We start from the raw sequence: 27,883 nt of genomic DNA, 5'->3' as shown, positions 1-27,883 counted from the left end.
CTAGTTTTTAGTCTCCTTAACATCTCAGGCTCCCAGCCATCAGAAAAAGGAAATTACACATGATATGCAAGAAGATGGAGTAATTCACTAGAGACATGGGTATATAAGTGATGTCATGAGCATGATAAGTAGTTTAATAAGTATTAAACACTCAAATAATGCATGCTCAGGAGACTTCTACAGGCAGTATCTCAACTAGGCCATTCTGTGCAACTGCCTAGACTTGAAGATATCTATAGATAGCATATATGACAGATCCTATAGCGAATAAGTCTTGTTTGAAATGTCGTAAGTATATTGGAGTGGTTAGATGGGACAGCAGGGACGTATGGCTTAGTGACATTGGTCCTCTAACTTTTCATATCTTTAATCTACTGGTTAAGTCTTATACAAACATATCCCAATGGGCATGTTTGAATAGGATTCTATGAAGTACATGTCGGTTGAATATCACCCGCAGCTTGTATAATTAGAATGCCTTCTAGTAGAATGCTAAACCTAGTATGTACTAAATCACCACGGTGGTCCCCTATGGTTACATTAACAATTATATAGCCACAGGAATTCACTTAGAGGAGCTATATTCTGCTTGCCTATCCAAGGTCGATAACAAAGGCAGCTGTAGTGGGCGGGAAGAGCAATTGAGGAAGAGAATTGAAGAAAGATGGGTATGAAGATTAGTATTACAGACAGTCCAATAATGATTCAGTTGAATACCTAAAAATGAATGTTCGACTTGCATTCTCTGCTCACTGTGGGGTGCTTTCCTGGTGCCTTATTATTATGTGCTCGGCCCGCCAACTATATAACTAGAGCTCAACAACCTTCTAATGACCACTTTCAGAACTTCTGCTTCCCACATTAGCAGCTTCTCTGTAACGTTTATTTAGAATACATTACATTGAGGGATTATAGTGGTTGATTTCTTGGCCATAATAACAATGTCCAACCGATTGCAAGCCTCTGAGAACATGGCTTAATTATTGTTTGTGTTGGCTGCACCACGTGGAAGATGTAGCATTTTTAGTGGACGCAGAGCATCTAACAGAGCCGTGTTTCCCACTTCAACTTGGCCCTCAGCAACAGCTAAAGGATATTCGACCTTTTCGGAACACGACAGCTCAAGTATAAATAATGCGAATATGGAGTGTCTATCATGATCAGACCGTCTCAGTCTACGAAGCTCTAGTCAACATGCTATCATTAGGCTTGGCGCTTTTGTTCTCGGGGACGGCAACCCTCGCCTCCCTTGACACCTTCTATCCGCCTCTGAACCACACCACATTCATCACCAACGCCTCCTACGGCACTTATGGCGGCATCTACACTGCTCCCGCTGACAGTGCTAGCTCACCATCTGCCGATGATGTCTACAATTACTGTTCCATGCCTCATCCGCGCAGAGAGACCTACTCCCTGCCGCCTCCTGTTGCAAATCATTCCATCAACGCCAAGCTGGTATACCTTGAATACTTGCAGCGACACCAACGGCGGACTCCTTACAACATCCTTCCTGGGGGAGAGGTAATTCACTTTTTCCCAATTCTGCCGATCGGTCGTTAACACCGTCCAGGATCAAGAATACAACTGTGACAACATCGATCCGCATGTCTACGCCTCACCAGCTTCGCAGCACCCGTCACCAGTCGCTGTGTATGGTCAAACCTACTCAGATCCGTCTAACCCCTACCTTACCACCTACGTTAATGGGTCCTGCCAGTACCCCCAACTCACTCTAGGCGGCTTCCTCGACGGCTACCAGCACGGCAGTGACCTCCAGGCCGTCTACGGCCGCCGGCTAGGCCTGATCCCCTCTACCCCAGACCAGAAGAAGGTCTGGTTCCGCTCTAGCTCCTCGACCCTAACGCAGGGCTCCGCCGGCGCCGTCCTACGCGGCATCTGGCCAGAGTACCACGAACCCATTCCTGTGCACCAGCAAGCTTCCGCCGTCGACACGGTCAACGGCGGCTTCCCGTGCTCCGCGCGCAACACCATCCTGTCCGCGATTCGATCCACTGCCGAATGGAACGAGCATCTCACAGTCACGCAGGCCCTCCGTGACAGTCTCGCAAACATGTTCGACGCGCAGGGCGAGTCCGCCTGGACTTCGAATTTCGACCACTTCGCGGACAATTTCCAGGCCCGCCTGTGTAACGGGTACAGACTGCCATGTCGCGTCCAGGACCGGACGCAGTGCGTAACCGCGGCCCAAGCGGACGAGGTCTTCCGCGCCGGTGACTGGGAGTATAATTACTTGTGGCGGCGGAACGCGAATGCGACGCAGTACATCCAGGTCATTGAGGGTTTGTTTATTGGGGAGATAGTACGGAAGCTGGAGGCAGTTGCGGAAGGTGCATCGAAGCTGGCGTATAGCCATAACTTTGTGCATGATGGGGATATCTCCCCTGTTCTGGGGGCGTTGGGGATCAAAGTTATGCGGTGGCCGGGAATGGGATCGAATATCGCTTTTGAAGTTTGGTAAGTTTGTCTACTCTTTTCCTTGGGTCTAATATCGGTTTCTGACAAAGCAGGAAAACGTCGAGTTCGGAGTACTTTGCCCGTGTCCTGTACAGCGGCCACGCCATTGAAACAATCCATGGGCGGCTGGACTGGATCCCACTGTCGACATTGCTGGATATCCTACGTCCTTTTGTCCCGGAAGATATCAAATCAATCTGTAATTAATTGGATTAAGCAGTATAGAATTAGGTTGACTTAAAACCCCAAAGTCAATCTGACGTTTCACATCAGAATAATGCAACTGGGTGGGATATGCCCTGCATCTATTCTACTAATAGTAGACTGTGCTTGTGCATTTACGTTGTCTCTTGGCAGTGACGAAGCAATATCAGATCTCATGGCCACTCGCTAACAAATGAACGAATCTGTTGATCTCCAGCCGGCTTGGGCAAATGCTTCCGTATCACTCTTCTTTACTGAAAATGCGGCCGCTTTATACCCAATAATTCAAATAGAAATGGAGGGCATTCTACACCCATTTACTGATGTTTGGAGATCCAGCGTCTACGCGAGTCTTTACTGATATCTTTTGGCAGCCAGCGAGTCGAGCTTAGACAGTGTATTTCTGCTGGATGGAACTTACTTCCATTCCCTGTCTGATGAGTCCGTTGCTTCTCGACTTCGCTCTGGTCCTTCACGATCTGGGCCAGACGACGGTGGGGCGATTGCCAAGGGACCTGGCTCTGAAGGCGGCGGTAATGTGCTTCCCTGTGAGGCAGAAGTTCGCAGACGACACGAATTACTTCGACACGATGGGATATATCGTGATGGATTACATCAATGGTTAACCTCTCGATAGCTGCTGGGAAGGCCTTGGCGATGTACAGAATCTGGACATTTCACGACAAACCGCCCAATGATACTCGATATGCAGTCTGTGGAACTACCAGAGCCAGGGCCAATTGGCGGTGGCCATGTCGCGGACGATTCTTTACTCATTACAGTGCGGGTCCGTTCAAGAAAAAGGCCGATTTTGAAGGCTGGTTCAGCTGAAGATCTGTAAGAGATTCAATCAGGCTCCGGAAGATATCCCCGCCTTCAGGTTCACCGAGTTCGTCCTTAACCATCAGGACATTAGCCCTCGGAATCTCATTTTGGACCAAGATGGACAAGTTTGGCTCGTGGACTGGGCGGATGCTGGAGCATATTCAGCAGCATTTAAAAGTGCAGCCCGGCCCCCCAGATGAGTTTTCCAGACTTTAGTGCTATGGTGCTGTCATTTCTGCCACGATACCCTGACGAAGAAAGGCAATTGCATTCTATTGGATATGGACTAACAACAGCTGCGCTAGCTTGATAAGGGAACGACCACTGAAAACTACACGAGGGATACCTACTCTTCAAAGGACGGAGCGGTGGCTTAATGCAGTTTGACCAGACGCAGATAGACAACCATATATCTTGGATAATCGACCCTCACTCCTCACAACAGTAACAATAATGCCCGTCCGAACAGCACTGCGGAAACTCCCCATGACAGCAAACGGCGTGCGAACACGGAGGGGAGCAGCGGTAGCAATCTAGCATACATCAGTTGTATCGATCATTCATAGGTTGCTTCAACGTACGGCTGTCGTCTACGCCTAGGACGGTCTGTTCTAGATTCAAGGCAGGGGTTCTCCGCGCGTCTGCGGGAGCCATCTTTATTTCTCCTGTATACTTTAATAAATACCGGTTGATAATCCGGAGAATGGTAATCTTACGTGCAGATATGCGGTGTTCTGCCTGGACGGCGAAAAAGCACAGGAACATCGCGGATAAGTAGATAGGCTTCATTGTGAGAATAGATGGGTGGCTCTTTTCCCTCAAGTCAAGAATCCGAGAGCACTGGATTTATGTAGGTATCGAGCGACGAGCTTTTGTGCTCAGATGAGATTGTCATCTGCCACTGTACATATTTGTGTCATATGGCAGGCTGCATTTACATCAGCTGATCGGTCCTTAACAATTGCGGGTTTGTATAAATTGGGAAGAGCAGAGTAATCATATAGACCAGTATTAAGAGACCCCAGCATAGTATCAGACATAGTAACAGACGAAGGTGTATTCGTCTTCGTTCCGTCCATAAGATACAATTATAGCACAAATTAACGAAAGCGAGAAGATGGTATTCAAAGACGGCAAAATGCTCCCTCGTCCACGAAAATGTTGCCCGGGTGAAGGTCCATGATACCAAGGGAAAGGGGCCCTTGCCTATGCTCTTTGTGAGCAACTGTGAATTAACAGTTCCCATAGAGGTCAGCACAGCAATCTGTGACTATTTGTCTTCTTCAGAGATGACTGATTGGTAAGTGTTCAATCTAAACCACATGATGAGTAAGCAAGCCCTGAATCAGTTGTCGAATACATTTGGGTAAGGTCCTGATTGCTGGGGCCTCCAACCTCGATCTCTGATATTAAACTGGTACAAGGAAGCTTCTCTTCCCATTATAATTCATCAGAAATTCAGAATACGCCATGAAAATGACTGAAAATGACACCTGAGGCAATCAAAGTGAGCACACGCGATCTCCACATCTCTGTCATGTGGGGAGCCTGCTCAACTTGGGCAGATGGTGACAGGCAGAAGTACGTAGTATGTTCAGGAGCCACGGGAGCCCAATCAACATGCCATTTCTGTCCATTAGCACTAGCTCTAGCTCTTATTCAGAAATCTGCAAGTATTTTCTTGTCTATTTTCATGAACTCATCATGATGAAAATGAACAATTGCCTCCATGGCTCGGCTCAGGATGATGAAATAGCTATAGGATGTCGCGTCAAATCAGCTTGTTCAGGTGGGACACAAACTGGAGTTATTATTGACCCAGGAGGATCATTTTTTGCCATGTTTGCATGCGTTATCAACTTATCACATCGGAAACTGGGCAAGGGAACAAAGCTCCTTAATGATTGGGTCTATTATTATTGGAGAATTGCGTATCACTTTGGCTTGATTATAAATGCTTATCCGCCAGCTTCCACTTCTGGAGAATCGAGTCTTCATCACCTTTGGCAGCATTAATATCCCAATTGTCAATATCCATGGGGTCGAACGCTCTACTAGCTTTGCCTTCAAAACATCCCGCATTCAGAAAGCATCATGGTGGCTGAACCTCCAAGAGACGCAATGCCTTCCGAGGCCACGCCGTTGATAGAGCATCCGCTCACAGATAACGACGAAACATCGATATCACCTTCGTTTCTCAGAGGAACGGTCATCACCATCACTGTGGGCCTGTTGCTATTTATTCAAAGTAAATAGATTGCCATTCGGGGTCTTTCACGGTAATGACTAACGAATGCCATTGCAGCCACGAACATATCAATGTTGACCACGGCTCAATCGGATATCGCAGAAGATCTCGACGCCTTTTCGGAAACGACATGGTTCAGCTCAGCATACCTGGTGCGTCCATTCAATGTCCTTCAAGAGCTGTTCATCACATGCCAGTGGGCTAATTAATGCCTCGCATAAAGATCGCAATGTCCAGTGTCTCTCCTTTAGCAGGACGTCTCTGTCAGATCTTCACGGCCCGTACTTATACTCTTTTCTCCGTGACGATCTTATCCGTCGGACTCTTTGTTACTGCCGCTTCCCAAAGCCTGCCGGTCTTCCTTTTTGGGCGTGCGTTATCTGGCTGTGGCAGTGCGGGCGTTATGGTCACCTCCTTCATCCTTATTCTTGACCTTACAAGCAAGAGAAGAAGAGGTCTCTTCATTGGCTTGTTGAATGTCGGAATGACTACAGGAATATCTTGTGGTGCGGTACTAGCCGGATTGCTGACGCCAGTCTTCGGATGGGTATGTCGTCTTTCATCCAGATAATTGGAAACGATACGGAGCTGACCCAGTCACGGTAGCGGCTGATCTTCTGGATTCAAGCACCTGCTTCGTTGATTCTCGGGCTGATTGAGTATCTCGCTGTTCCCGACACGAGGAATACTTCCATGAGTCTGCAGGCCAGTTCTCCCTGGCAAAGACTAGCCAAAGTCGATTATGCGGGTGCCTTGACTCTGGTAAGACTACCAAGGTTTTAATGACAGGGGCTGAGGATTAACCATTTCTTCCAGACAAGTTCAGTATTCCTGCTGCTCTTCAGTCTTGCGTCGCCAAACTCAACTGTCACGGTCACACCTCTGATCTTGAGCCTCGTCTCTTTCGCCGTTTTCCTTCTTATCGAGTCGAAGTTTACATCAGAGCCGATAATCCCGATTGAAGTGCTCAAAGCAAGAAGCGTACTGGCTACCTGCCTAGCAGCTCTCATCTCGATGATGGCTCGCTGGTCTGTTCTTTTTTTCACGCCAGTGTATGCAATGGCGGTCCGACAATGGTCTCCCGCCTCCGCCGGGTTGATCCTAGTTCCAACGAACGCAGGGTTCGGCCTTGGAGGCCTCTTGGTCGGATGGATCCATATCCGCAAGACGAGCAGCTACTACATGTAGGTGTTGTTGCAATTGATTTGAGAAGTCCCAAAACTGACCTCTCGTGCTATAGCTCGACGCTGGTAGTTTTCCTGCTCTTTGCGTTGACCAACTTTATACTGGCCATACTATCGACACCTTCTTCACCTACCGTCGCCTACGTCGTCTCGACCTTTTTTAATGGCCTTTTCATCGGCGCTTCGATGAACTATGCATTGTCTCATATGCTACACCTTACCCATCCAAACGTGCACTACATTGTGACCTCCCTAATAGGCATGTTCCGAGGTTCTGCTGGAAGCTTCGGATCTGCCATTGGCGGCGGCTTCTTTCAGCGGGAGCTGAAGAAAGCACTGGAGAAGGGATTTGGTAAGCACGGACTTTTCGCAAGAGATGACCTTGTTCGTAAACTTTTGGGAAGCCCGGCGTTAGTGAGGAAACTGAGTGGACTGGAGAAAGAGGTTGCCATCCAAAGCTATGAGCATGCAATCAAGCTTTTGATCATGGGCGGCTGTGTTCTGGCTCTAGTAGCGACAATCATCCAAGCTTGTACAGGCTGGAGAGCACCTCACGAGGTCGAGAAGGATGTCCATGAGCATCTGGAGGACAGACTCGATCAGGAATAATAGACTGTCTCAAAAGCTTTTTACATGATTCATTGGTAATATATATGTCCATCAGCAGACTTTGATGCCTTCCACAGTAAGGAGTACCTTATCTTCGCCGGAATAACTCTTGGTGGCCGCAGGCTTCCTAAGGAGCTGGAAATATGCTGAGGACGCAAGGCAACACTTGGGATACGCTCTCTGTAATCGCCAAATTCGGCCTCAACTCAAGGTTGCGCCAGGTCTTATACTTGCCAACGAGGTCACGTCCTTCAGCTCTCGCCACAGCTCCTCAATACAATTCCGGTAATGATTTCTATGTCGTAGGACGTACCCAACATGATCACTGTTAAAGCTCTACATGCAAACGCAATTCGTACCGGAGAATCTGAGAGCTTCGTGGGCAGGAGCCTCGACATGGTGAGAAAGCAGGACTATGAGCCTATGTTTATAAAGCCAAACAAGAAGAAAAGCACTATACCTAAATAGGAGAGCTAACCCCAATCCAGTAATTGATGGTCTTCCAAGAATTGGTGCCTTGGTGCCTTGGTCTCTGCAAGTCTTGGCACTCCGGAGTCGACGAAAACTCGCAATTTTGCAGATCTCACATTTCTTTGATCCCAGTTACAGACTAGGAACATATATTTGCTTAACTCAGACCACTTCTCAATAACTGAGACAGATTTTTATCATGCCTCGTGCAATTAAAGGTGCGCCGATCATTGGATCCTTAAGATGGTTGACTGTGAAACTGTTCTGACCGATATCGCACCATAACAGGAGTGCTCATTGAGTGCGATCCATCCGTTAAAGCTATTATACTGAAGTACGACGAAGAAAGTCACGATTACATTGTGGAGGATCTGGACGATGACCGCCATCTAGTCATCAAGGAAAGCCAACTACAAAATTTGAAAGAAAGGCTAGGAAGGGTACGGATACCAAACTTCTTCAGTGCGATGGGTGTGCTAATATTCGGATAGGAGCTTGATGAGAAAGTAATGCAGCCCGAAGAATCCGAATCGGAGTAAAGAGGATACGACGTCACCCAAACAGCCGAAGCAACCATACGATCTCGTGAAGTTTCGAATGCCTCAGTATGGCCATTGGCCATCGACAGTAGGCCGTCTTCGACGACATTGTTCGAAGAACTATTTTACCTTGATATTCTACGATCGCGACCAGCATGCTCGTCGACAGGAACAGTACTGCGAAAATCGTTTCGAAGAATTCCGTCGAAATCTACACTGTCCACAAGTGATTTCACTGTGAAATCACAGAGCATGATACTCGCAGTAAGACGCGTTGCAAAATGCATTTGTGGTGTGACATAGAGCCAATAATCTCTATCATTTCCATGTCATGATGTGATGCACGTTAGAATTCTGGTCTGGTGGCGAATCCAGATTGTAGCCAGAACCTACGATGGAGGAACAAGTTGTGGCGGAGTATCATGCAATGAACCTAGAGTCCTGTATGACAGCTCATCAGACGAATGAACTGTGATGAATCCAGGACGTTCCATGGACAGCGTCTGGCCAAAATGCAAATTGCTTCGAAGCTTCTCCAAGCTACCTGAAGCTCTTCATGAAGCTCATGTGGAGATTCCCCCCTTCTATCACGTGACCGTCGAATCTCCGCGAATCATCGAGTGCACTCCAGCTATGTGCGTCGACAATGCTCGATGTTTCGTGATGCATCAAGGGACATCCACGGTAGAATCATGGGAGATTCTCGAACCATGGCTCTGGGGTATTTAGACACCTCTGTCACCTCGTCTAGTCGGGGTTCAGTTCACCAGGTCAGAATACAAGAATCACGATAACAACGAGCTCATATCAACTACAACAACCTTAGCTTCAGCGACATCAACTCATTAACAACCTCATCACACATATCCAAAATGTCTCTCTTCCCTACCTTCCACACTCCTGGCGACTTCGCCCCTCTCTTCCGCCTTCTGGACGACTACGACACCCACCGGTCGTCCAGACAGACTTCCTCTGTGCGCTCCTTTGCGCCCCGCTTTGATGTTCGCGAGACCAACGATGCCTACCTTCTGGACGGCGAGCTTCCCGGCATCGCCCAGAAGGACATTGACATTGAGTTCTCCGATAACGATACTCTCGTGATTAAGGGCCGCAGCGAGCGCGAATACCACTCCGGCACTCCCGAGCAGCCCACCCAGGAGTCTTCTGAGAAGGAGAATACCGAGATGGTCAAGTCCAGTGACCAGCAAAAGCAAGTCAGCAGGCATGAGAAGAAGCAGCACCGCTTCTGGGTGAGCGAGCGCTCTGTCKGCGAGTTCCACCGCACCTTCCAGTTCCCGACTCCTGTCGACCAGGACAGCGTCAAGGCCAGCCTCAAGAACGGCATTCTGTCCATCGTTGTGCCGAAGAAGGTCGTCAACACCGGCGCCAGGAAGATTACCATCGAGTAAATGGTCGACAACTGGAACCGTTCTGACACGAGCGTGATGTGACAACGAAGTGACGATAAATTGCATACCTCCTTGTCTTTCCTTTGCATTCATGTGGAGTTAGTTCGAACAGTCTCGACGGCAAGATGTTTTCGGTGGAAGCGCTTTTTAAGTCTGTCCTTTCCTGCATACTCAGTGTACTATGTCAAGCACTAATTAAAATTTAATCATTTTCATTTCAACTCTGGTCTCTCATAATCGTAGTCCATAGTATGTACATTCATTGAGTAGAGTTTGTCACACAATATAGTACAGAGATGTGACTGAGAGGAGAATATCGAACATAAACATATACAGTGAATACAATAGGCCATGCACCTGGCACGCACTATCGCTGAAGAGCGTAAACATCATTCAAGAATTGCACCGCCTCGCCGAATATCTGGTCTCTGAGCTTCGTGTCGATGAATACCGATGGAACTGGTAAGTGACAGTTAGTTGCAGTCCAGGAAATCAGGAATACAAAGTCATACTTTCCAACCACCCATGTATCTGACCCTCGTCGAACCTACTCTCAATGCGGTAGGGTTGCAACCGCGCCTCGGACGAGCCCTGCTGATCAGCCAAGCCGCGATTGATGGCCGCAGCCTCTTCTTTCAACCTCTCCACGAACACAGTCTGCTCGTGCAGCAGGATATCCACTTTGGGAACCACGAACATCATACTCCGGGGCAGGCACTCAATATCCGCCAGGATAGGATGAAGTAGCGGATTGGTCAGGTTCTTCTCCCGTCCCAGTCCTGCGTACGCGTCCATAAGGGGCAGCAAGAAGGCCAGGGGGTCTTTCTCTGGGAATCCAGCCGGGCGGGGTTTCTCCCACGGTGGGAGCCGCAGATCAGTCTGATAATAACCTCATGTTAACCCCGGTCGATGTAGACGTTGGATAAGGTATCTACCGACCGGTGCATAGAACGTCACTGACGCCTTGATACTGAACTCCGTATGCGCCAGCCGCTGCGCAACCCCCAATGCTAGATTCCCGCCAGCGGAGAACCCGCTCACGCTCATCGATCTCGGATTCGCGCCCCAAAGCCGTTCGGCATTCTCGATCAACCACTCCGCGACGTCCTGCACGTCTTCATGTGCGGTTGGAAAGGTATAGCGCGGTGCATATCGGTGGGAAGTAGATACGACAATCGCCCCGGTTTCGTTGGCGACTTTCTGGCAGAATGACGTCTGGCCTTCTGGTAGTCCGCCTAGAAATCCACCGCCGTGGATGTTGAGATGGAGAGCTCTCGATCCAGACTGGTTTTGTGTCCTAGGGTGATAGACGATGGCGCGGACTGAGTGGGCTGGCGCTCGCTTGAGAGGAATCCAGATGACAGTCCGGCAGCCTTTGGTGAAAAGACTGGGGAGATATTGGATTGTGTTGGAGAGTAGTACGATTGGCTGGAAAGCCAGGAGTCGCCAGCGGAAAGTGGGTGGTAAGGATGGACAGAAGATAGCGTCGTAGAGAGGGCCAAACCAACTGTTTAGGAACGACATGGTTTGGTCTTGATTGATGAGAGAATGCGCTGAACTTGGAGAAGTGGTTGTGCTCGTATTCTTGCTGCTTCATTCATGCCACGTGAGTCATCATATCAACGCCCGTGTTCGCTCATCTTTCCATAGCGAAGACATTTAACAAATCGATGGAACTAATGACCAAGTGGCAGTGTCTTCAGAAAATCCAAAGTACCTCTCTATGCTGAAGGTCGAACCCCGCTAAGAAAGCTGAGGAGGCATATGTGGCATAGTAGCTGTGGTCGTCGTTGTCAATTCACTTTCGTGCCTACTATAAAATCATACAGCCATTTGAAGAGAGATAACTTATAGATGCAGTTATACTGAGCAATTATAAAGCATCATAGTATGTCCACTGTGTCCAGTTGTCCGAGGCATTCGATTGCAAGGTTGACGCGCAGAATATACATTCGCAGGATCCGAACAGCTTCCACCTTACTTCTTCCTCTGTTAATAAAGTGTGCTTGACTATAGGACTTTCCTTCTCATTTGTATATTCACATATGTTTTATGCTAACTGTGATCATATAATCTTAAATGCTGCCCTTGTCAAAATCAGTTGAAATTCAGCATAACTTGTCGCTTATCTGATCGGACCGAGGCACGTGAAGTCACCAACCAGAGTAGCATCTCCAACTCTCCGATCCATCTCTAGGATTCTAATTTCTATAAAATTCCTGTCATTTGTTCCAAACGTCTTGCTGTGCTCTACGAACTCTTAAGGCTACTCATTGTGCAATATTTATCTCAGTGCTCGGCAAGCTATATAGGACGGTCAAAGTTACCGAGGTCCACCGAGCTTCTACCCCAGATACCCACTCTGCACATAACATCAGAACAGAGAAGCTTCGCAACATCAGGAGTCGGACCAACACCAGAATCATATCGTCATGGCAGAAAACAACTACCAGTCATTCAAGTACTTCATCGTCCGGTTTCCAGCCGAACATCAATATGTCGCCCACGTGGAGATTAACCGCCCCGACAAGATGAATGCCTTCTTCGAGGCGTAAGTATCCGCTMCTCGGGGTTATTCTCCATTTAATACAAAACAGAACTAACAGAAAGCAGAATGTGGATTGAACTGGGCCAAATCTTCGACCGCCTCTCGCAGGACCCCTCCGTCCGCGCCGTCGTCCTCAGCGGCGCAGGCGACAAGGCCTTCACCACTGGCCTAGACGTCACCGCCGCATCGCAGGGCCTCCTGTCCGCGGACAGCGACAAGGAGGTCGATCCCGCGCGCAAGGCGGCCCATCTCCGCCGTCACATCGTCTCCTTCCAGGACTGCATTACGGCCGTCGAGCGCTGCGAGAAGCCCGTCGTCGTCGCGATGCACGGCTTCTCGCTCGGGCTGGCGGTTGATCTGTCCACGGCGGCGGATGTGCGCCTCTGCGCGCGGGGCACCAAGTTCGCTGTCAAGGAGGTGGATATCGGCCTTGCGGCGGATATTGGGACATTGAGCCGGTTGCCCAAGGTGGTGAGCAGCTTTGGATGGGTGAAGGAAGTGGCGCTGACGGCGAGGATCTTTGGGGCGGAGGAGGCGCTGCGCGTTGGGTTTGTGAACCAGGTGTTTGAGAGTAAGCAGGCGGCTGTTCAGGGGGCGCTGGAGATGGCTGCGTTGATGGCGGCAAAGAGTCCGGTCGCGGTGCAGGGGACAAAGGAGATTCTGAATTACTCGAGGGATCACTCTGTGCAGGATGGTAAGTGCTCTCCTACTCCATTTTCATCTACAGGTCACAAGCAATATCGGCTGACGCACGGCAGGTCTCCGGTATACTGCAGTCTGGAATAGTGCAATGCTGCAGACCAAGGATGTCTCGGCCGCGTTGCTATCTGGGCTGAAGAAGCGCATTCCCACATTTGAAAAACTGTAATTATTTGCATATGTCCCCGCAAGGATGTTCCCACATGGACTAGCCAGTCTCTCTGACTCTACTCTATTTATACTCGGGCCGATGCTCCGTGATTTAAGTTTGAGCCGGGGCAACGTATACGAGTATACCCTATGCCACATGGATTGGAGGATCTAGAACAATCCTCCAATCAGCCACTGATCCTAACCATCTGGAGTATATCCGCCACTGGAACTATCCATTCAAATCCCAATGACGGGTGGAAAATCCACGCAAATGTAATCCATACTCAGCCTTGCTGTGGGGAATTTCATTGTTTTGCATAGAGCACTCCACAATAAACCTGCATCTCTGCAGAAAGGGATATTAGAGCTGACCCCCTCATCTGCTGAGAAATCCGGGGTAATAAGATTCTGCAGAACCGTGCCAAGTTGCGGAGAAGCATCTGGCGCCCCGTGACTCCTTTGAGTTCAGCGAAATCCCCTGAAACTCCGGTGGGCCGAAGGTGTGTCAGATCCTTCTTCACATACGGGCTGAATAGGAGGCCTGAAACGCGGTGGCAGATACACCGAGTTTTCATAGACTTTTTCCACGTATGCCTTTGCTTGTAGTTGTAGGTTGCTCGTATTGGGCGTAGCAGCGGAGGAAATATATAAGAGTGCTGGTTGCTTCAGCCATGAGGGATAGACTTTCATGTACAATTAGATACCCCGGAATCAGTCCTTAAAGCTACAAGTCTCGATTTAAAATGAAGTGCTTCGCTCTCCTATCAGCGCTTGCCCTCCTTCCCGGCGCCTTGAGCGTAACCGTCTACCTGGCGGGTGATTCGACCATGGCCAAGAACGGAGGTGGAAGTGGCACTGACGGTAAGTCCAAAGCAAGGGAGGTCATTTGCAAGATACATCTCTAAAGCTCTCATCAAAACAGGATGGGGTCAGTACATCTCCTCCTCCGTCTCCGCCACAGTATCGAACAAGGCAGCTGGCGGCCGCAGTGCTCGCTCTTATACCCGCGAAGGTCGTTTCCAAGCCATCGCAGACGTCCTGAACGCAGGCGACTATGTAGTCATCGAGTTCGGGCACAACGACGGCGGCTCCCTCTCCACCTCCGATAATGGCCGTACAGACTGTCCCGGAACAGGCGACGAGACCTGCACTACAACTTACAACGGTGTCACGGAAACCGTACTCACCTTCCCCAAGTACTTGGAGAATGCTGCGAAGTTGTTTCTGTCCAAGGGTGCCAAGGTGCTGATCTCCAGTCAGACGCCCAACAATCCGTGGGAGACCGGCTCCTTCTCCTATTCTCCGGCGCGCTTTGTTGGTTACGCCAAATTGGCTGCACAGACCGCTGGCGTGGATTATGTGGACCATGGCGCCTATGTGGCCAACATCTATAAATCTCTGGGCCAGACGACCGTCGATTCGTATTTCCCGAATGACCACACTCATACCAGCCCTGCAGGAGCTCAAGTTGTTGCAGACGCTTTCCTCAAGGCTGTAGTGTGCAGCGGCGCTAATCTGAAGAGCGTCTTGAAAACAACGAATTTCCCGGGCAGCTGCCTGTGATTGAGACCCCTGCTGGTTTGCAGACCATGATGTGGTCTTACCGATAGTCCTTATGTATATGAGAATTGATGCAGAATCCAAATCAGTCAAGTATTCAAAGATGTATTAGTGCCGCAGTACATATCAAAAAAAAAGTTCAACAAAGTCAGTCCACGAACGACGTTCAAAGTATGACCGAAAGTGAAAATACAGTATGGCCGTCGCTAGATGCTAGTCATAAGCTCGTCAGAACTGCACGCTGCGCTGTGGTATCTTTAACTTGAAACAAAGACAAAATGATTATTTTAGTTCCTCCAGGGTCGCTTTGACAATTCCGCGCTTCTCCACACGTCGGTAGTATTGCGCCAAATTGGGATATTCCTCGTTCGAAAACGGTCCGCACGTCTGTACAATATCTCGGAGTACCGGCCACAGGAAGCAGTCATCCAGCCCAAGTGCTGCTCCCCCAAGATAGTGCTGCCCGTCCAAAGCCTCCTCCCATGGATCCAGGGATCCCGCGTTAATTTTTTCACCCTTGCTGTGGGACGTTCGCCAGTCCTGTAAAAGCTCATTGATCTCGAGAAGCTGGCTGCCACCACACAACACTTCCACGCCCGCTCGTGTTAGCTCTGGCGCATGCTTTGCAAGATACTTCATAATATCCAGCTCCCCAGCAACTTCAGTGCCGTCCGCTGTGATAAATATCGGCCGCGCTTGTCGCTTCGCGCCGTCTGCGTCGTCTGAAGAAGTTGCCACCTCGTATCGGATACCATTCTCACTGAGCGCGAGTCGAACTCGGAGATTGGACACAGGGTCGGAGTCCTCAACCAACTGAGCTGTCGACGCGGTGACAAAGTTGACCACATCGAACCCTCCGCCATACACAGCATCCCAATCAAGCTCAGTGGCCTGATTCTCCTGGCCGAACGCGCGAATCAGCCGCTCTGTCTCTACAGGGTCTCCATGGATTACGGTATTCGCCTGACTCTGGTCTTTGGAGACAGCTCCTTGGCCCCAGATTGCATCACCGGTCCCGTTCAAGAAAGTGCCAATGTGTCTGAAGGTGAGCGATATACGTTCGCCTCCATAAGCCAGCTCTTCTACAGATTTCTCGGCCTCCTGCCGCTTGTCGGGCCGTATGCCATGCAGCCAGCGCATGTTTGTCTTCTCTCCCAGGATAAAGAGTGACTCATGCGGCATGGGTATTCGCTGCGTGGGCCTTTGGTCTTCGTCCGCAGCTTTGACTTTGTTTCGGAGTGTCATCGCTCGCTGAGCGCCAAGGCTCACATTGCAGATAAAGGAGCCTCGGACAATATCAAGCGTCTTGTCTGAATGCTCGGATATGCTGTCCTGTCCGTCGCGGTAGAGTTGAATGAGGACGTGGTTGAGCGGGTGACCAAGTATACGTTCTACAATGATGCGGATCTGGTCCACAGTCGGTGTAAAAGGGCGTAAAGGTGGAGATTCATCCGCGGGATGGCGGTATATAGGGACGGATCCGTCATTCAGTGTTTGTCCTTGGACTGCGACAAGACGAGGAACTTGCCCCGACATATGGTACATCTTCTGCCAAGCAACCTCGCTGCGGATACTCGCAAAGGCGTCCTCAGGTAGGTCCAAGTCATAAATGATGCGGGAATCACCCTCTCCAATCTTATCACCCGGCCCGCGTATATCTCGCGACTTTTTGGCCTTACCGCTCCGTCGTTCTTCTGTCCGATTAGACGCCTCCGCCTTTTGATCTTGTCGTCTTGTGCGACGCACACGTACACGTGCCTTCTTGTCTCCCGCAACGTGAGCCTGAGACGAGCTTCCTAGCGAGCCGGATGGTCCGTACCGGGCGCGGGAGCGGGTCAGGCTTGTCAGGTCCAACGGATTGTCTTCCTCTTCGTCAGTCTGCTCTGCTAAGAGAGCATCGAGTCTCCGTCGCCGACTGCCCAACGACTCCGGTGTTCCCTCGCTGGCCGTGGGCCCACGGTTTGTTTTGACATCGAGTTCATCCATTACGCCTTCAATGCCAGCAGGCGTAACAGCTCGCACGGGTCTGTGCGCACTTTGCCGAGCAATAGCGTCGGTCTCTTGCCAATCAAGCTCTTCGAAAAGCTCCTGAGTTGTAATTCCACTGGCGCCAAATATATCGGCCATGCGGCGAATAGCTTCCTCATGACGTACAAAATCGCGGAACCCCAGGCAATCCTCAATGAGGGTTACAGAGAAGCCGTGGCGAACAGCGTCGAGGGCGGTAGCATACACCGAGACATTAGAGAGCGAACCGCAAAGATACAGCTCCGTAATAAATCTTGTGCGAAGAGAAAGTATCATTCCGTCATCTTGTAGAGCGGAGTAATCCGACTTGTCCATCAACGTGTCGTTTTCGGCATCGATAGCAGCCAAAATGGGTGCGGGGAACTGAAAGCCGTTCGACTGCGGCCGGCAACATTGCGAAGACTCGCTCGATAGAAACGCTTCCTCATCGACAGGCGTTTTCGAGTTGGGTCGCTCGGGCCTTTTCTTTCGTTCATCCGTGTCGCGACCTAGCACTATCCGGTCCTGGAAGTCCGAATCTATGAGAGGTCGATGTGATTCATAGTGGGAGCGGACCCAGATAACATCACCGGTGCGACGAAAAGCGGGGACTAGTTGCGCGACATTTTCCAATATATCAGCTGCATTAGGAACATGCAGTGCACCAGATGGGCGAACAAAATCGTTTTGAAAATCGAGGAGCAAAAGGGCTTTTCGTGTCTGGATGGTGGGCAGAGCGCTGAATGCGGAGAGAAGGCTCATTGTATACACATGGTAAGAGGAGCGTAAGTGATGTTCTTAGAAGATATCCGAATAGGACAACGTGAGCTGCCTGCTACAGGATAAGACACGAGAGTTGATTATGACACTTCAATGCAGGGTGGAGAGGAGTTGAGAAAATCACTGATCGTCGACTTTGGAGCCTGGTGGTTGTTGACTCTGGCGGGGGATACGAGAGACCGATACCTCAGGCAACAAGGCGTCTCCGAGACCAAAGTTCCTACAAAGTACCTCTCCACTCCGTACACCAAACGTACATCAAAGTGCTAGCCTACGAGGTACCTCTGTATGAAAAGGACATAAGTACCTCCACTTATTACTACTATGTAGACATGTGACTCTGCATTAACTAGGACGCAGTCTAGACCAGAAGGCAATGGTCCTACATGAGAGTATTAAGTGATATTCACAGGTTGATATGAATCACAATAATGATTACTATTATCTCAAAACCCCCGACTTCTAAGACTCTGTGACTCAACCTTGGGATTTTCTCCATATTCTGGGTGGATGCTCCCCGTGGACGGAGCACAGATTTCCCTATGGGGACTCAAGAAGCGCAGACAGATCGTTCTGCGCAGTGATGGCGGTATTCCTGTTGGCCAATCATACCGCGTACTATCCGACATCGGCCGGGGAGCTCAGCGACAACTCCGGTCACGTGCCTACCACTGCGTGCAGTCGTCCTCGACAACCAGCTTATAAGTCTCAGCGTCCGTCCCCAGGAAACTTTCCTTCTCTCTTCATTATTTTCTTGCCAGCATCAAATCCGTGACCAATCTCCCCTCCTCTTCCTTCCTTTATACGCTTTTCCTCCATCTTTACATCCTACGCATCACAATGGCTTCCCGTGGACTCCCCCGTGCCCTCCGTCTGGCCCGTGTTGCCGCCCCTCGCACAGTCATCTCGGCCGCCCTCCCCCGGCCTGCTCTCGCTAAGGCTGCTACCCGTGTGGCTGCCTCGACCGCTCCCGTCCGTGGCGTCAAGACCATGACCTTCGCTGATTCCAAGGAGACCGTCTACGAGCGTGCGGATTGGCCCCGTGAGAAGCTCCTGGAATACTTCAAGAATGACACTCTCGCTCTGATCGGTTACGGTTCCCAGGGTCACGGCCAGGGTCTCAACCTCCGTGACCAGGGCCTCAATGTTATTGTTGGTGTCCGTAAGGATGGTGCCTCGTGGAAGGAGGCCGTTCAGGATGGCTGGGTTCCCGGCAAGAACCTGTTCGACCTCACCGAGGCCGTGCAGAAGGGTACCATTGTCATGAATCTGCTCTCCGACGCTGCCCAGAGCGAGACCTGGCCCACCCTCAAGCCCCTGATCACCAAGGGCAAGACTCTCTACTTCTCCCACGGTTTCTCTCCCGTCTTCAAGGAGCTCACCAAGGTCGACGTCCCCAAGGACGTTGATGTCATCCTTGTCGCTCCCAAGGGTTCCGGCCGTACCGTCCGCACCCTCTTCCGCGAGGGCCGTGGTATCAACTCCTCCATTGCCGTCTACCAGGACGTCACCGGCAAGGCCAAGGAGAAGGCTATTGCCATGGGTGTTGCCGTCGGTTCCGGTTACCTCTACGAGACCACCTTCGAGAAGGAGGTCTACTCCGACCTGTATGGTGAGCGTGGTTGCCTGATGGGTGGTATCCACGGTATGTTCCTCGCTCAGTACGAGGTCCTGCGTGAGCGCGGCCACAGCCCCTCCGAGGCCTTCAACGAGACCGTTGAGGAGGCCACTCAGTCTCTCTACCCCTTGATCGGTGCCAACGGCATGGACTGGATGTACGCCGCTTGCTCCACCACTGCCCGTCGCGGTGCCATCGACTGGTCCAGCCGCTTCAAGGACACCCTGAAGCCTATTTTCAATGAACTCTACGACAGTGTGCGTGACGGCACTGAGACCAAGCGCTCGCTCGAATACAACTCTCAGAAGGACTACCGTGAGAAGTACGAGAAGGAGATGCAGGACATCCGTGATCTCGAGATCTGGCGCGCTGGAAAGGCCGTTCGGTAAGTCACTTACTTGAATCGCACAATTCGTCTATGACCATATGCTAATCATCGTGCAGTTCCCTCCGCCCTGAGAACCAGAAGTAATTTAATTTTGCATCAATGGGAAGGCTTGGGAAAAGTTACGACTGTACTATGACTTGATTTCTTTTTACTTACATGTGATCCTTTGAGTTATTAATTGGGAACTGAGAATACCACATTTCGTTTATTATTTGTCATATTTCAGAATCGCAATGACTGTAGCCGCACATGTCACCATTTTCGTAGCCGATGACTCAAAATCGGCCTCGATGAGGAGCTCCGCAGTTCGTATTGGAGCTCCGCAGTTCGTATTCCCTTTCCTGCCAACTGAGGATATAAATACTTCTTCTTTTCATTATCGAAAGCGAGATATCTAGAATCTCAGATTCAACATGGCCGAACCTTCCATTACAGCGCGATCATTGACCCCGGATGCCGTGCGCTCCGCCTACGCCTTGATCCAGCCGTACGTCCACCGCACCCCTCTCCTCACCTGTCAAACCCTCAACACCATCGCCTCAGCCCCTCAATCAGCCGAGTCATTGGTCGGAACGCCCTTCGAAGGCCAGGCGCCTGCAAATCCCAAGTTCCGATTCTTTTTCAAATGCGAGAATTACCAGCGGATCGGCGCCTTCAAGGCCCGCGGTGCGTTTCACGCTTTGCTGCGACTCCTCGCAGAGCGGGGTGAGGAGGAGGTCAAGAGACGCGGCGTGATTACGCATAGTTCGGGTACAGATTTACCAAATCATGTTAGGGTGGAGGTTAATGATGCTGACAACGAAATAGGAAACCATGCTCAGGCCCTCGCCCTCGCAGCCTCCACCCTCCACGTCCCCGCCTACATCGTCATGCCCCGCATCAGCACCCCGTCGAAGATAGCAGGGACACGCTCGCATGGCGCAGAAGTCACCCTTAGCGGCTCGACGAGCACCGAGCGCGAAGCTGTCGTGGCGGAGATCCAGGCCAAGACGGATGCGATCCTCATCCCGCCGTATGATCACTTAGACATTATCTGCGGCCAGGGCACGACCGCCTTGGAGATGGAAGAGCAATACCGCGCGCTTGTCTCCGACAAGCCGCATCTAAGCGCTCACGCCAGCGGGCCCGACCTCGATGCGGTGATCACACCCGTTGGGGGCGGGGGGCTGAACGCTGGTGTTGCGACGTTCTTCTCCGGGAAACCTACGCGCGTGTTTGGCGCGGAGCCCAGCTTCGAAGGCGCGGACGATTGTCGCCGGGGACTGGACGCGGGTCAGCGCGTGGATTCCGTCAAGACTCTTACCATTGCCGATGGGCTGCGCACCCCGGTGGGGATCTTGAACTGGGAGGTCATCTCGGACCGGACTAAGGTTGCCGGTGTGTTTTCTGTGACTGAGGACCAGATCAAGGCTGCGATGCGGCTTGTCTTGGAGCGCATGAAGGTGGTTGTTGAGCCTAGTGCGGTCGTCGGGCTCGCAGTTTGCTTGTTCAATGAGGAGTTTAGACGACTCGTCGAGAAGGAGGCTGGTCCGGATGGATGGGACGTGGGTATTGTGTTCAGCGGGGGTAACACTACCGTCGAGGCAATTGGGAAGTTATTCGGCTGATGCTGGAGTCGTCATCGATGTGAAGCACTGGTATATTATAGCATAGCATCATATAGTTTGTGCACATAATGTACATACATCATTATCATACGTAAGACCAAACAGAAGGAGTCATGATATCAAGCAAATTCAACGCCGCCTCTGCCTACATGAAAAGAGAACACGCCACCATTTCTATCCTTTAATCCGTCCACAAACCTCCGAGGCCATTCCTCGCGTTCCCATTCATTGACCCAGCCAAGAAACCTGCCTTCCAAAACAACATTCTGTCGCATGATTGCATCCCGCTGGGCATCACGGGCAGTCATCATCGGCGGAAATGGACGCACCGCATCGCGCCGAACCACAAGCCGTAGCGTCGCGAAAGTGCCCCATGGAGCAGGCAACGGGCAACGAAAAGACGGCATACTTCTTGGTGCCGTCACATTCGCAGGGTTGTACAGGTCGAAAGGACCAGATTGTTGTTGCGTTGACTGGCTGTGGCTCTGATAGCCAGTTACCGATCTGCCGTTTAATGTATTACAAGTGTAGGCGACTATACAGCCGAAATATCGCTGTAGGTTCTTCAGGTTTTGTACTAGTTCCGCGTAGAGATCCGATAAAAAGAATATTCGCTTCTGCTTCCGCTCGTGCTGGACCTCGGCGACAGGGCGTCCAATGTTCTCTGTGCGGGCGACCTCATCGTGTAGTTTATCTTGCCAGAAGAAGGCAGTCGCACTGTCGATGAAAATAGCGTGTAGTGGTCTGTGAGAAGAGTAATGGCGCGAAATGTCGAGCAGGTATGCTTGCAAACTTTCCAGTGTCGCGAGTAAGGAAGCCGACGACTGCGGACGAAACACATGGACGTGTTGTAGTGAGGCCACGATAATGGATTCCAGCTCTTCAGTAGCAAGGAGCGGCGGAGGTATCAGCGCTTCCGGTGACTCTCCAGATCCTGTACTAGAATGCGCCTTGAGCTTTTTGTCTATGAGACCACAGGCAACAGTTCGAAGTCGCTCAGAGTCAAAACGGCCATCTGCATCAATAAAGGCGACGGCCGAGGCCCGACCATCGACTCGAATCCCGTTGATCGTCGATGGCAGGACGGCAATTGCAGTGAGATAATACAGCAAGTGAGTCTTGCCGGCTGCTGAAGATACGCTGGAGATTTCTATGACCGGATCGATTTGCTTTGTGAGAGATGCCGTAGGGAGACTGCGGTCTTCAGCAGAAGCGTTCTGCTCATCCTCATCATCCGCTTGCATGCGTTCTGTCTCATGTTCTCTCTGCTGCTCTTGATATGGATCTCGTCCAATCTGTTGAATCTGAGTCTGCGCAGCAGACAGGGGAGACATGAACACCTCCAAGAGCGCATCCAACGGTTTGACGCCCAACTGTGAGGTGCTCTCACCAGGACTGCAGGGAATTAGACTTCTCAAGTCATGTAGAAGCTGCAAATCTCAGCACGGATACTCTCAAGTAAAATCCGGACATAATACGCAGCAAGCATGCCGATATATGCGTAAGTTAGAAAACATACCTCATCCAGGCGTTCCGTGTGTACTTCCCTCAGCAATTTCTCCCCGAAGCTGGCCGCCATTCCTTACTCGAGAGAGCTTAATAGATGTCATGGATAATTTGGCATCATATTTTGTTATTGATCGTTGTTAATTTTCTACAGAAGACATGGTATTGATCATGGCCTGGGAATTAGTTGTCCCGGTATCCATTCGACATCCGCATCGGTCCCGACTCAATAATCGCATCGCCAAAAGACGGAGGTTTCCGCTTCCATCAACTTTCCTTCCTGCGCCGTCGGATTGAAGCAGAAGATACCATTTATCATTACGATATTTTAGCTTGTATGAACTACTCGCCTCGAACAGAAAGCGACACATCTACGAGATCTCCAATGGCGCCCCTCGTTCCTGTCTTCTCCGCTGAATCTCTCCCCGAGCATGTCAATACCGTCAATCGAAATTTCCAGGAAAGGCGTCGCAAAGGTGGACCAGTCGACCTGGGGAGTTGCCAGTTACTGGAGATGGTGCAGTACTCGTGTAATCCACCTCAGGACGGCATCCCCAAACCAGGTGTTGTGACGTGCAAACCCATTGTGCGGTTATTCAGACGGTAAGTTCCTCTTGCATTACTTGCTGGATTCACTGGTTGACTTTGCCCTTCCCAAAGGTGTGCCGACGGATTAACGGTCGAAACGACGGCGTGGGAGCCCATCAGACTGGCCGAAGAAGAGGCGAAGCGAAAGCGTGCAGCAGGAGAGCCCACCAAGGCGTGATACGAAAGAAGTACTTGCATTTGGCCGGAGTCGAGTTCGGAAGTCTACAGCGATCGGATACCAGGGATCTATCATTGCCATTTCTACCAACTGAATCGCATAAATTGTCTGCATTGTACTCATTGGGTATCTTCTTGAGTTCGCTCAATACAAAATCACAACGCCCGGACGCCGCCCACCGCAATGCGAAATGAGCTATGTGCTCACCCAGCTTTCCACTCGCGAAATACTTGTGGGATCCTTCGTTCCGGCTGGTTTCTCTTCCGCTTTCCGATTGTTGGGTGCCGTCATTCGGCGCCAGAGACCTCTTTCGCAATTGATGACTGGTGGAAGCTCCAGGCTGAATGAGAGCTTCGGCCGAGTCGCCTTGAGCTCCGGATCCGCAGCCGCTCCAGAATCAATATCCATCGTTGCAGCTGTGCCCGGCGCAGTTACATCCTTTTGCATTTTCTTCGCGATGCCTTTGACTGTTTTCTCAAACATACTGTCCAAGCTCTCCATCCTCCGACCCCACAATCTCTTTTCGCGACCCGCCGAGCCGAGTTGATTATCCTTGAATGATGCCCGTGCCAGCTTGCGCAATGCCTCCTCGCCATGTCTTCCCTCTTCAGTCGCGCGCTCACGAACTTTTCGTGGGTCTTGCTCCCGTTCTGTGAACACAGGTGTGTGCCGATATGTATGTTTACTGGGAAATTGAGGGAAATGCCTTGGGATATATGCGCTTCGAACACGGTCACTTTCGCCGCTCAGTTCAGGGCCGAGAAATGGTAGACTCAGCCAAGCATCCTCTTCTGGTGGAGGACTAGGCAGGAGTGAAGGAACAGGTTCGATATTTGGCAGAGGTTTTAAGTGCGGAAGCAGATCGTCCACGCGCAAGTGGTGTCTTTTGAAAGCGAGTTCGAAATCTTGGGGTATAGGTTGATTCCGTCGACTCGAGAGCATTGATTGGCGCACAAAGGATGCGAGCTTTAAAAGGTCTAGCAAGCAGCTTAGCCAAGAACACAGCCGACACATTCCCCTGTGTATATCTATTCAGGTCATTCTGGTAAGAGGTAACATACACTCCTCTGTAGCATAGCGAAAACTGTCCAGCGCGACAGGGTCGGCGAGATCAAATCCGGACTCTCTGAGACATTGCCCGATAGAGCGATTCATCAAGTGATCAACGTGGGCGTCATCGTTGATCGCAGGCTCCGGGAGAGCTGGGATAACGGGATTTCGCAAGCGGTGATGGTGGTGATATGGACGCTTCAGTCGCTTCGTATCAGACCCCTGCTGCTCTGAAGGTGTAGATGAAGAACGTTTGAGAGAGTTTTCCGAGGACACCATGGCGGTGTGGGTGGATGATGATAGACACGACAGAGAAGGTGACGAGAGAGTCTCTATCCGGACCTCGCAAGAGCTTCGCGTCAGGTCACGTGTTTATGCCTGAGGCATAACAATCAGTTACAGAGTGAACGACGATGGAGTAAAGTAAGGAAGATGGATAGATTCTACGTCTAGCATATAGATTTCGTCTATCTCACTTATTCTGGAGCTTAATTGAATCGGTAGTGAGCGTTGGGCCCGAATCCTTGTGCTATCCTCCTGCCCGTTCGTAGGACCCAGTCAGGCCACTCACATCGGTCGCTTACGTGCCGGATCGGAAAGCTTCACCTCGACTTTCAAGTTCGCATCATCGTTCGCTTTCCTTCCCTTCCCCTCCCGCCTGTCTCCCACCACCTCATAACAGGGTTTCCTGTCTGCTGATATCGCATCTACCTGTCTTTCTAAATCGAGTAATCTCATCAATCCGTCGCAATGGCCGCCGCTATTCCTCCCATCACCGGCGTACGTTTACATCCCACCACGTTACATCCGTGCCTCTACCTTCTGTCACTCGGTAGCAGTTGGGTCAAACATGTAATGGCTAACACACTAGATTATAGATGCTCCGCCGTGGTCTTGTCCTCGACCTGAGCACCGCTTTCGGTGAGTCAATCTCATATCGCTCAGCAGCACAATGATCGGGAAGACAAGGAAGAGCATGAAATGTCCCACCAGCTTCCGGGATTCCCAGGACGACCTCTATGTTCCTCTACGGAGCAGACATGCCTTTCCCAATGTTTCCGAGTCACTACATCCAGCGCTGGAAGACTAACCATACACCCATTGGCGTACAGGTTTCGGCACCACCTTCGGTTACCTCTGGTGGTACGGTACGTATCATCGCACCATTCCCAAGCAGGAGAAACCCCTCCATGCTCATGTTGTGGATATTTCTTTCTCACAATTGACCAGGCTACCACCTTCCCCGCGTCCGCGCTCGTGACGCCTACTACACCCGTCTCGAGAAGGAGCGTGCTGCTCAGCAGGCATAGACTCGATAATCCGTTGCTTCGATGCATCCTTCAGACAAAGTCAGCATAGAGAACGGCATCATTGCATCCGTCCCGTTTCAAGATTCCCGTGGCCATTTGTCGTTTGGTGACGACCAAGAATCACATGGAGGCATAGTAGCTCAGGAGTGATCATATCGGTGGCTAGGTGCTCGACGGTTTTGGTGGTAATGGTGTCATACATCGCTTTGTCTGGTTGATGTGTTGAACGAGTCGATGTGCCGGGCTTTCGAAAGGAAAAGAAAGAATTTGTTCAATTATTTCGCAATTGCTCAGTCATTCCTGTTGGTTGTATATATACGGTGGTTGTAGCTCCAGACATGCCGTTTCCTTTGTCCAGCCTCTGTATCTTTTTGGGAAAGATCCTGTCAGTCTGTAGAGCTGCTAGACTCTTCCGCGGATCTTGTCCGTACTATAGACGGCGCAAGATTGGGGCTCGACTGGAGAAGAACAGCCGCCATGGGCTCCTAAACGACGACACGGAATGAATTTAAGACAGCACAATGGTTTAAAAGACACTGGCGAAAAGAGATGCGTGGGAATCGTATAAGTGCTCATTTCTTTCATGTCGAAATCTATCCAGTCGCTAAAGTAGTCAAGTTATGTACGTGCATAAACCATTCCACGATTACGTGAATCCCTATGGGCCTGCATCGCATGCAGCCCATCTCCATATCCATATCCATATCCGTAACCATCAATGAGAGCATCGCTGCGGTCTTAATCATATCATGTCCGCCGTATGTATGATGTTCGTTGAAGCTGGGCTCGTGTCGTAAATTGTATATGGCGCTACTGAACCAGAACACTTTGCAATCGAAACCTAGTGGCCTGCCACAACTCATCGCATCACACGGTCGAACTGCACACCTTTGACCGATCCACCGGCCATCGCGGTGCGAACATTGCGCTTGAAGCCCTCCCGGTTCGTCCGCAGATCCTCCGCAGCTTCTTTGTTCAGAGGATCGGAGGCATTCGGCTCAAGGAAAAGGAACTATCCAGCAGATACAAGGTCAGTCTGACAAACTATACGGAACGGGTTCGACCGTGTCCCAAACCCACCTGCATGCCCACGATAACCGCATTCAAGTTCAGAACAGGCTTCCAGTCCTCCCGCAGAATATTCAGACAGACATTCCCCTCCAGATCAATATTCGGATGGTAAATCTTCTGCGTGCACTTCACTTTGGGCGGGTCATGCGGGAAGTTCTGGTTAACGATGAAGTTGAAGTGGAACGCGCCACCCTTGTACATGCCCTCGTCGGGCTCGATCGTAAGCGTAAAGTTGAGGATATCGTCAGGGTTAGGGAAATTCATCTTCATCGTGCTTCCGAGGGTCAACTCCTGCAGATCTGGTCCCATGCTACTGTCAGCGAGCCTTGCTTCTTGCGTTGTGTCTCGTGCGTCGTGCGCCACTCTCCAGCGTCAGGCATGCGAACGGTCCGTACCTCTCTGCACGCGCAACTGCGCGGCCGTAACCTTCTTCTTCTTCTTTCCAGCTGCTCCTTCGGCATTTTCAGCCTGCTGTTGCTGTTGTTTCTACAAGTAATACCGACTGTCAGTCATACAAGAGTAGACGCAGGACCGCGCGGGCAAGGGAGCGATTGTACCATAGACCAGATCTTCAACATTTTGGACAAAGCACCGCCACACGTCCCCTAGAAGTTTTCGACAAGAGTACTAGGTATCGAACAAAAGGGGGGGAAATAAAGAAAAGGAATATTATTTCCGCAGCAGTAACAGCTGATCTGCAGTGGTCGTGACAAAAAGCCAGAGAGAAGTATGAGGAGGGTCACTAGACTTCGGCCTGCGGGGGTCTTCGATAGGCAATGAATCAATGAGCGGCCTAATCTCCACTCCGCAGAAGCGCAATGTGAAGGGTGAGAGGGTAGATTGCGATCAAACC

The 27,883-nt window shown here is 50.7% G+C and overlaps 15 protein-coding genes across 15 annotated transcripts; 10 read left to right on the top strand and 5 right to left on the bottom strand.

Moving 5' to 3' along the window:
- Positions 1–1,134: 1,134 nt before the first annotated feature.
- On the top strand, positions 1,135–2,685 carry Asppvi_006977 (histidine phosphatase family protein; the record flags this gene model as incomplete). The annotated part of the gene is made up of 3 exons (XM_043302872.1): positions 1,135–1,524; positions 1,574–2,478; positions 2,532–2,685. The coding sequence occupies 3 exons, from the start codon at positions 1,135–1,137 to the stop codon at positions 2,683–2,685; spliced, it is 1,449 nt and encodes a 482-aa protein (XP_043158807.1).
- A 2,943-nt stretch (positions 2,686–5,628) lies between these two features.
- Positions 5,629–7,548, top strand: Asppvi_006976 (putative MFS multidrug transporter; the record flags this gene model as incomplete). Its single annotated transcript, XM_043302871.1, has 6 exons — positions 5,629–5,755; positions 5,813–5,907; positions 5,979–6,302; positions 6,362–6,517; positions 6,572–6,939; positions 6,996–7,548. 6 exons carry the CDS (start codon positions 5,629–5,631, stop codon positions 7,546–7,548), a joined length of 1,623 nt encoding a protein of 540 aa, XP_043158806.1.
- A 670-nt stretch (positions 7,549–8,218) lies between these two features.
- Positions 8,219–8,558, top strand: tfb5 (TFIIH complex subunit TFB5; the record flags this gene model as incomplete). The annotated part of the gene is made up of 3 exons (XM_043302870.1): positions 8,219–8,237; positions 8,308–8,459; positions 8,511–8,558. The coding sequence occupies 3 exons, from the start codon at positions 8,219–8,221 to the stop codon at positions 8,556–8,558; spliced, it is 219 nt and encodes a 72-aa protein (XP_043158805.1).
- An 872-nt stretch (positions 8,559–9,430) lies between these two features.
- Positions 9,431–9,967, top strand: Asppvi_006974 (Hsp20/alpha crystallin family protein; the record flags this gene model as incomplete). The annotated part of the gene is made up of 1 exon (XM_043302869.1): positions 9,431–9,967. One exon carries the CDS (start codon positions 9,431–9,433, stop codon positions 9,965–9,967), a length of 537 nt encoding a protein of 178 aa, XP_043158804.1.
- Positions 9,968–10,334: 367 nt separating this feature from the next.
- On the bottom strand, positions 10,335–11,491 carry Asppvi_006973 (putative lipase/esterase family protein; the record flags this gene model as incomplete). Its single annotated transcript, XM_043302868.1, has 3 exons — positions 10,335–10,426; positions 10,480–10,846; positions 10,907–11,491. 3 exons carry the CDS (start codon positions 11,489–11,491, stop codon positions 10,335–10,337), a joined length of 1,044 nt encoding a protein of 347 aa, XP_043158803.1.
- Positions 11,492–12,399: 908 nt separating this feature from the next.
- Positions 12,400–13,383, top strand: Asppvi_006972 (enoyl-CoA hydratase/isomerase family protein; the record flags this gene model as incomplete). The annotated part of the gene is made up of 3 exons (XM_043302867.1): positions 12,400–12,518; positions 12,581–13,209; positions 13,274–13,383. 3 exons carry the CDS (start codon positions 12,400–12,402, stop codon positions 13,381–13,383), a joined length of 858 nt encoding a protein of 285 aa, XP_043158802.1.
- Positions 13,384–14,110: 727 nt separating this feature from the next.
- Asppvi_006971 (rhamnogalacturonan acetylesterase RgaE) lies at positions 14,111–14,930 on the top strand (the record flags this gene model as incomplete). Its single annotated transcript, XM_043302866.1, has 2 exons — positions 14,111–14,228; positions 14,290–14,930. The coding sequence occupies 2 exons, from the start codon at positions 14,111–14,113 to the stop codon at positions 14,928–14,930; spliced, it is 759 nt and encodes a 252-aa protein (XP_043158801.1).
- Positions 14,931–15,209: 279 nt separating this feature from the next.
- Asppvi_006970 (isochorismatase family protein family) lies at positions 15,210–17,696 on the bottom strand (the record flags this gene model as incomplete). The annotated part of the gene is made up of 1 exon (XM_043302865.1): positions 15,210–17,696. One exon carries the CDS (start codon positions 17,694–17,696, stop codon positions 15,210–15,212), a length of 2,487 nt encoding a protein of 828 aa, XP_043158800.1.
- Positions 17,697–18,554: 858 nt separating this feature from the next.
- Positions 18,555–19,804, top strand: Asppvi_006969 (Ketol-acid reductoisomerase; the record flags this gene model as incomplete). The annotated part of the gene is made up of 2 exons (XM_043302864.1): positions 18,555–19,717; positions 19,777–19,804. The coding sequence occupies 2 exons, from the start codon at positions 18,555–18,557 to the stop codon at positions 19,802–19,804; spliced, it is 1,191 nt and encodes a 396-aa protein (XP_043158799.1).
- A 329-nt stretch (positions 19,805–20,133) lies between these two features.
- On the top strand, positions 20,134–21,327 carry Asppvi_006968 (threonine/serine dehydratase; the record flags this gene model as incomplete). The annotated part of the gene is made up of 2 exons (XM_043302863.1): positions 20,134–20,470; positions 20,528–21,327. The coding sequence occupies 2 exons, from the start codon at positions 20,134–20,136 to the stop codon at positions 21,325–21,327; spliced, it is 1,137 nt and encodes a 378-aa protein (XP_043158798.1).
- Positions 21,328–21,446: 119 nt separating this feature from the next.
- Asppvi_006967 (putative Rad51 family DNA repair protein) lies at positions 21,447–22,906 on the bottom strand (the record flags this gene model as incomplete). Its single annotated transcript, XM_043302862.1, has 2 exons — positions 21,447–22,757; positions 22,847–22,906. 2 exons carry the CDS (start codon positions 22,904–22,906, stop codon positions 21,447–21,449), a joined length of 1,371 nt encoding a protein of 456 aa, XP_043158797.1.
- A 312-nt stretch (positions 22,907–23,218) lies between these two features.
- Positions 23,219–23,599, top strand: Asppvi_006966 (uncharacterized protein; the record flags this gene model as incomplete). The annotated part of the gene is made up of 2 exons (XM_043302861.1): positions 23,219–23,436; positions 23,494–23,599. The coding sequence occupies 2 exons, from the start codon at positions 23,219–23,221 to the stop codon at positions 23,597–23,599; spliced, it is 324 nt and encodes a 107-aa protein (XP_043158796.1).
- Positions 23,600–23,794: 195 nt separating this feature from the next.
- On the bottom strand, positions 23,795–24,928 carry Asppvi_006965 (TBP-associated factor 8 family protein; the record flags this gene model as incomplete). The annotated part of the gene is made up of 2 exons (XM_043302860.1): positions 23,795–24,576; positions 24,661–24,928. 2 exons carry the CDS (start codon positions 24,926–24,928, stop codon positions 23,795–23,797), a joined length of 1,050 nt encoding a protein of 349 aa, XP_043158795.1.
- Positions 24,929–25,399: 471 nt separating this feature from the next.
- On the top strand, positions 25,400–25,959 carry Asppvi_006964 (cytochrome c oxidase subunit VIIa; the record flags this gene model as incomplete). The annotated part of the gene is made up of 4 exons (XM_043302859.1): positions 25,400–25,429; positions 25,528–25,570; positions 25,762–25,797; positions 25,880–25,959. The coding sequence occupies 4 exons, from the start codon at positions 25,400–25,402 to the stop codon at positions 25,957–25,959; spliced, it is 189 nt and encodes a 62-aa protein (XP_043158794.1).
- An 859-nt stretch (positions 25,960–26,818) lies between these two features.
- On the bottom strand, positions 26,819–27,608 carry Asppvi_006963 (NEDD8-conjugating protein UBC12; the record flags this gene model as incomplete). The annotated part of the gene is made up of 4 exons (XM_043302858.1): positions 26,819–26,971; positions 27,040–27,329; positions 27,426–27,516; positions 27,588–27,608. The coding sequence occupies 4 exons, from the start codon at positions 27,606–27,608 to the stop codon at positions 26,819–26,821; spliced, it is 555 nt and encodes a 184-aa protein (XP_043158793.1).
- Positions 27,609–27,883: the final 275 nt, after the last annotated feature.

This window comes from Aspergillus pseudoviridinutans, assembly GCF_018340605.1.
Source record: "Aspergillus pseudoviridinutans IFM 55266 DNA, scaffold_4, whole genome shotgun sequence".
Classification (NCBI taxonomy): Eukaryota; Fungi; Ascomycota; class Eurotiomycetes; order Eurotiales; family Aspergillaceae; genus Aspergillus; species Aspergillus pseudoviridinutans.
This window is presented reverse-complemented; position numbering and strand designations above follow the sequence as displayed.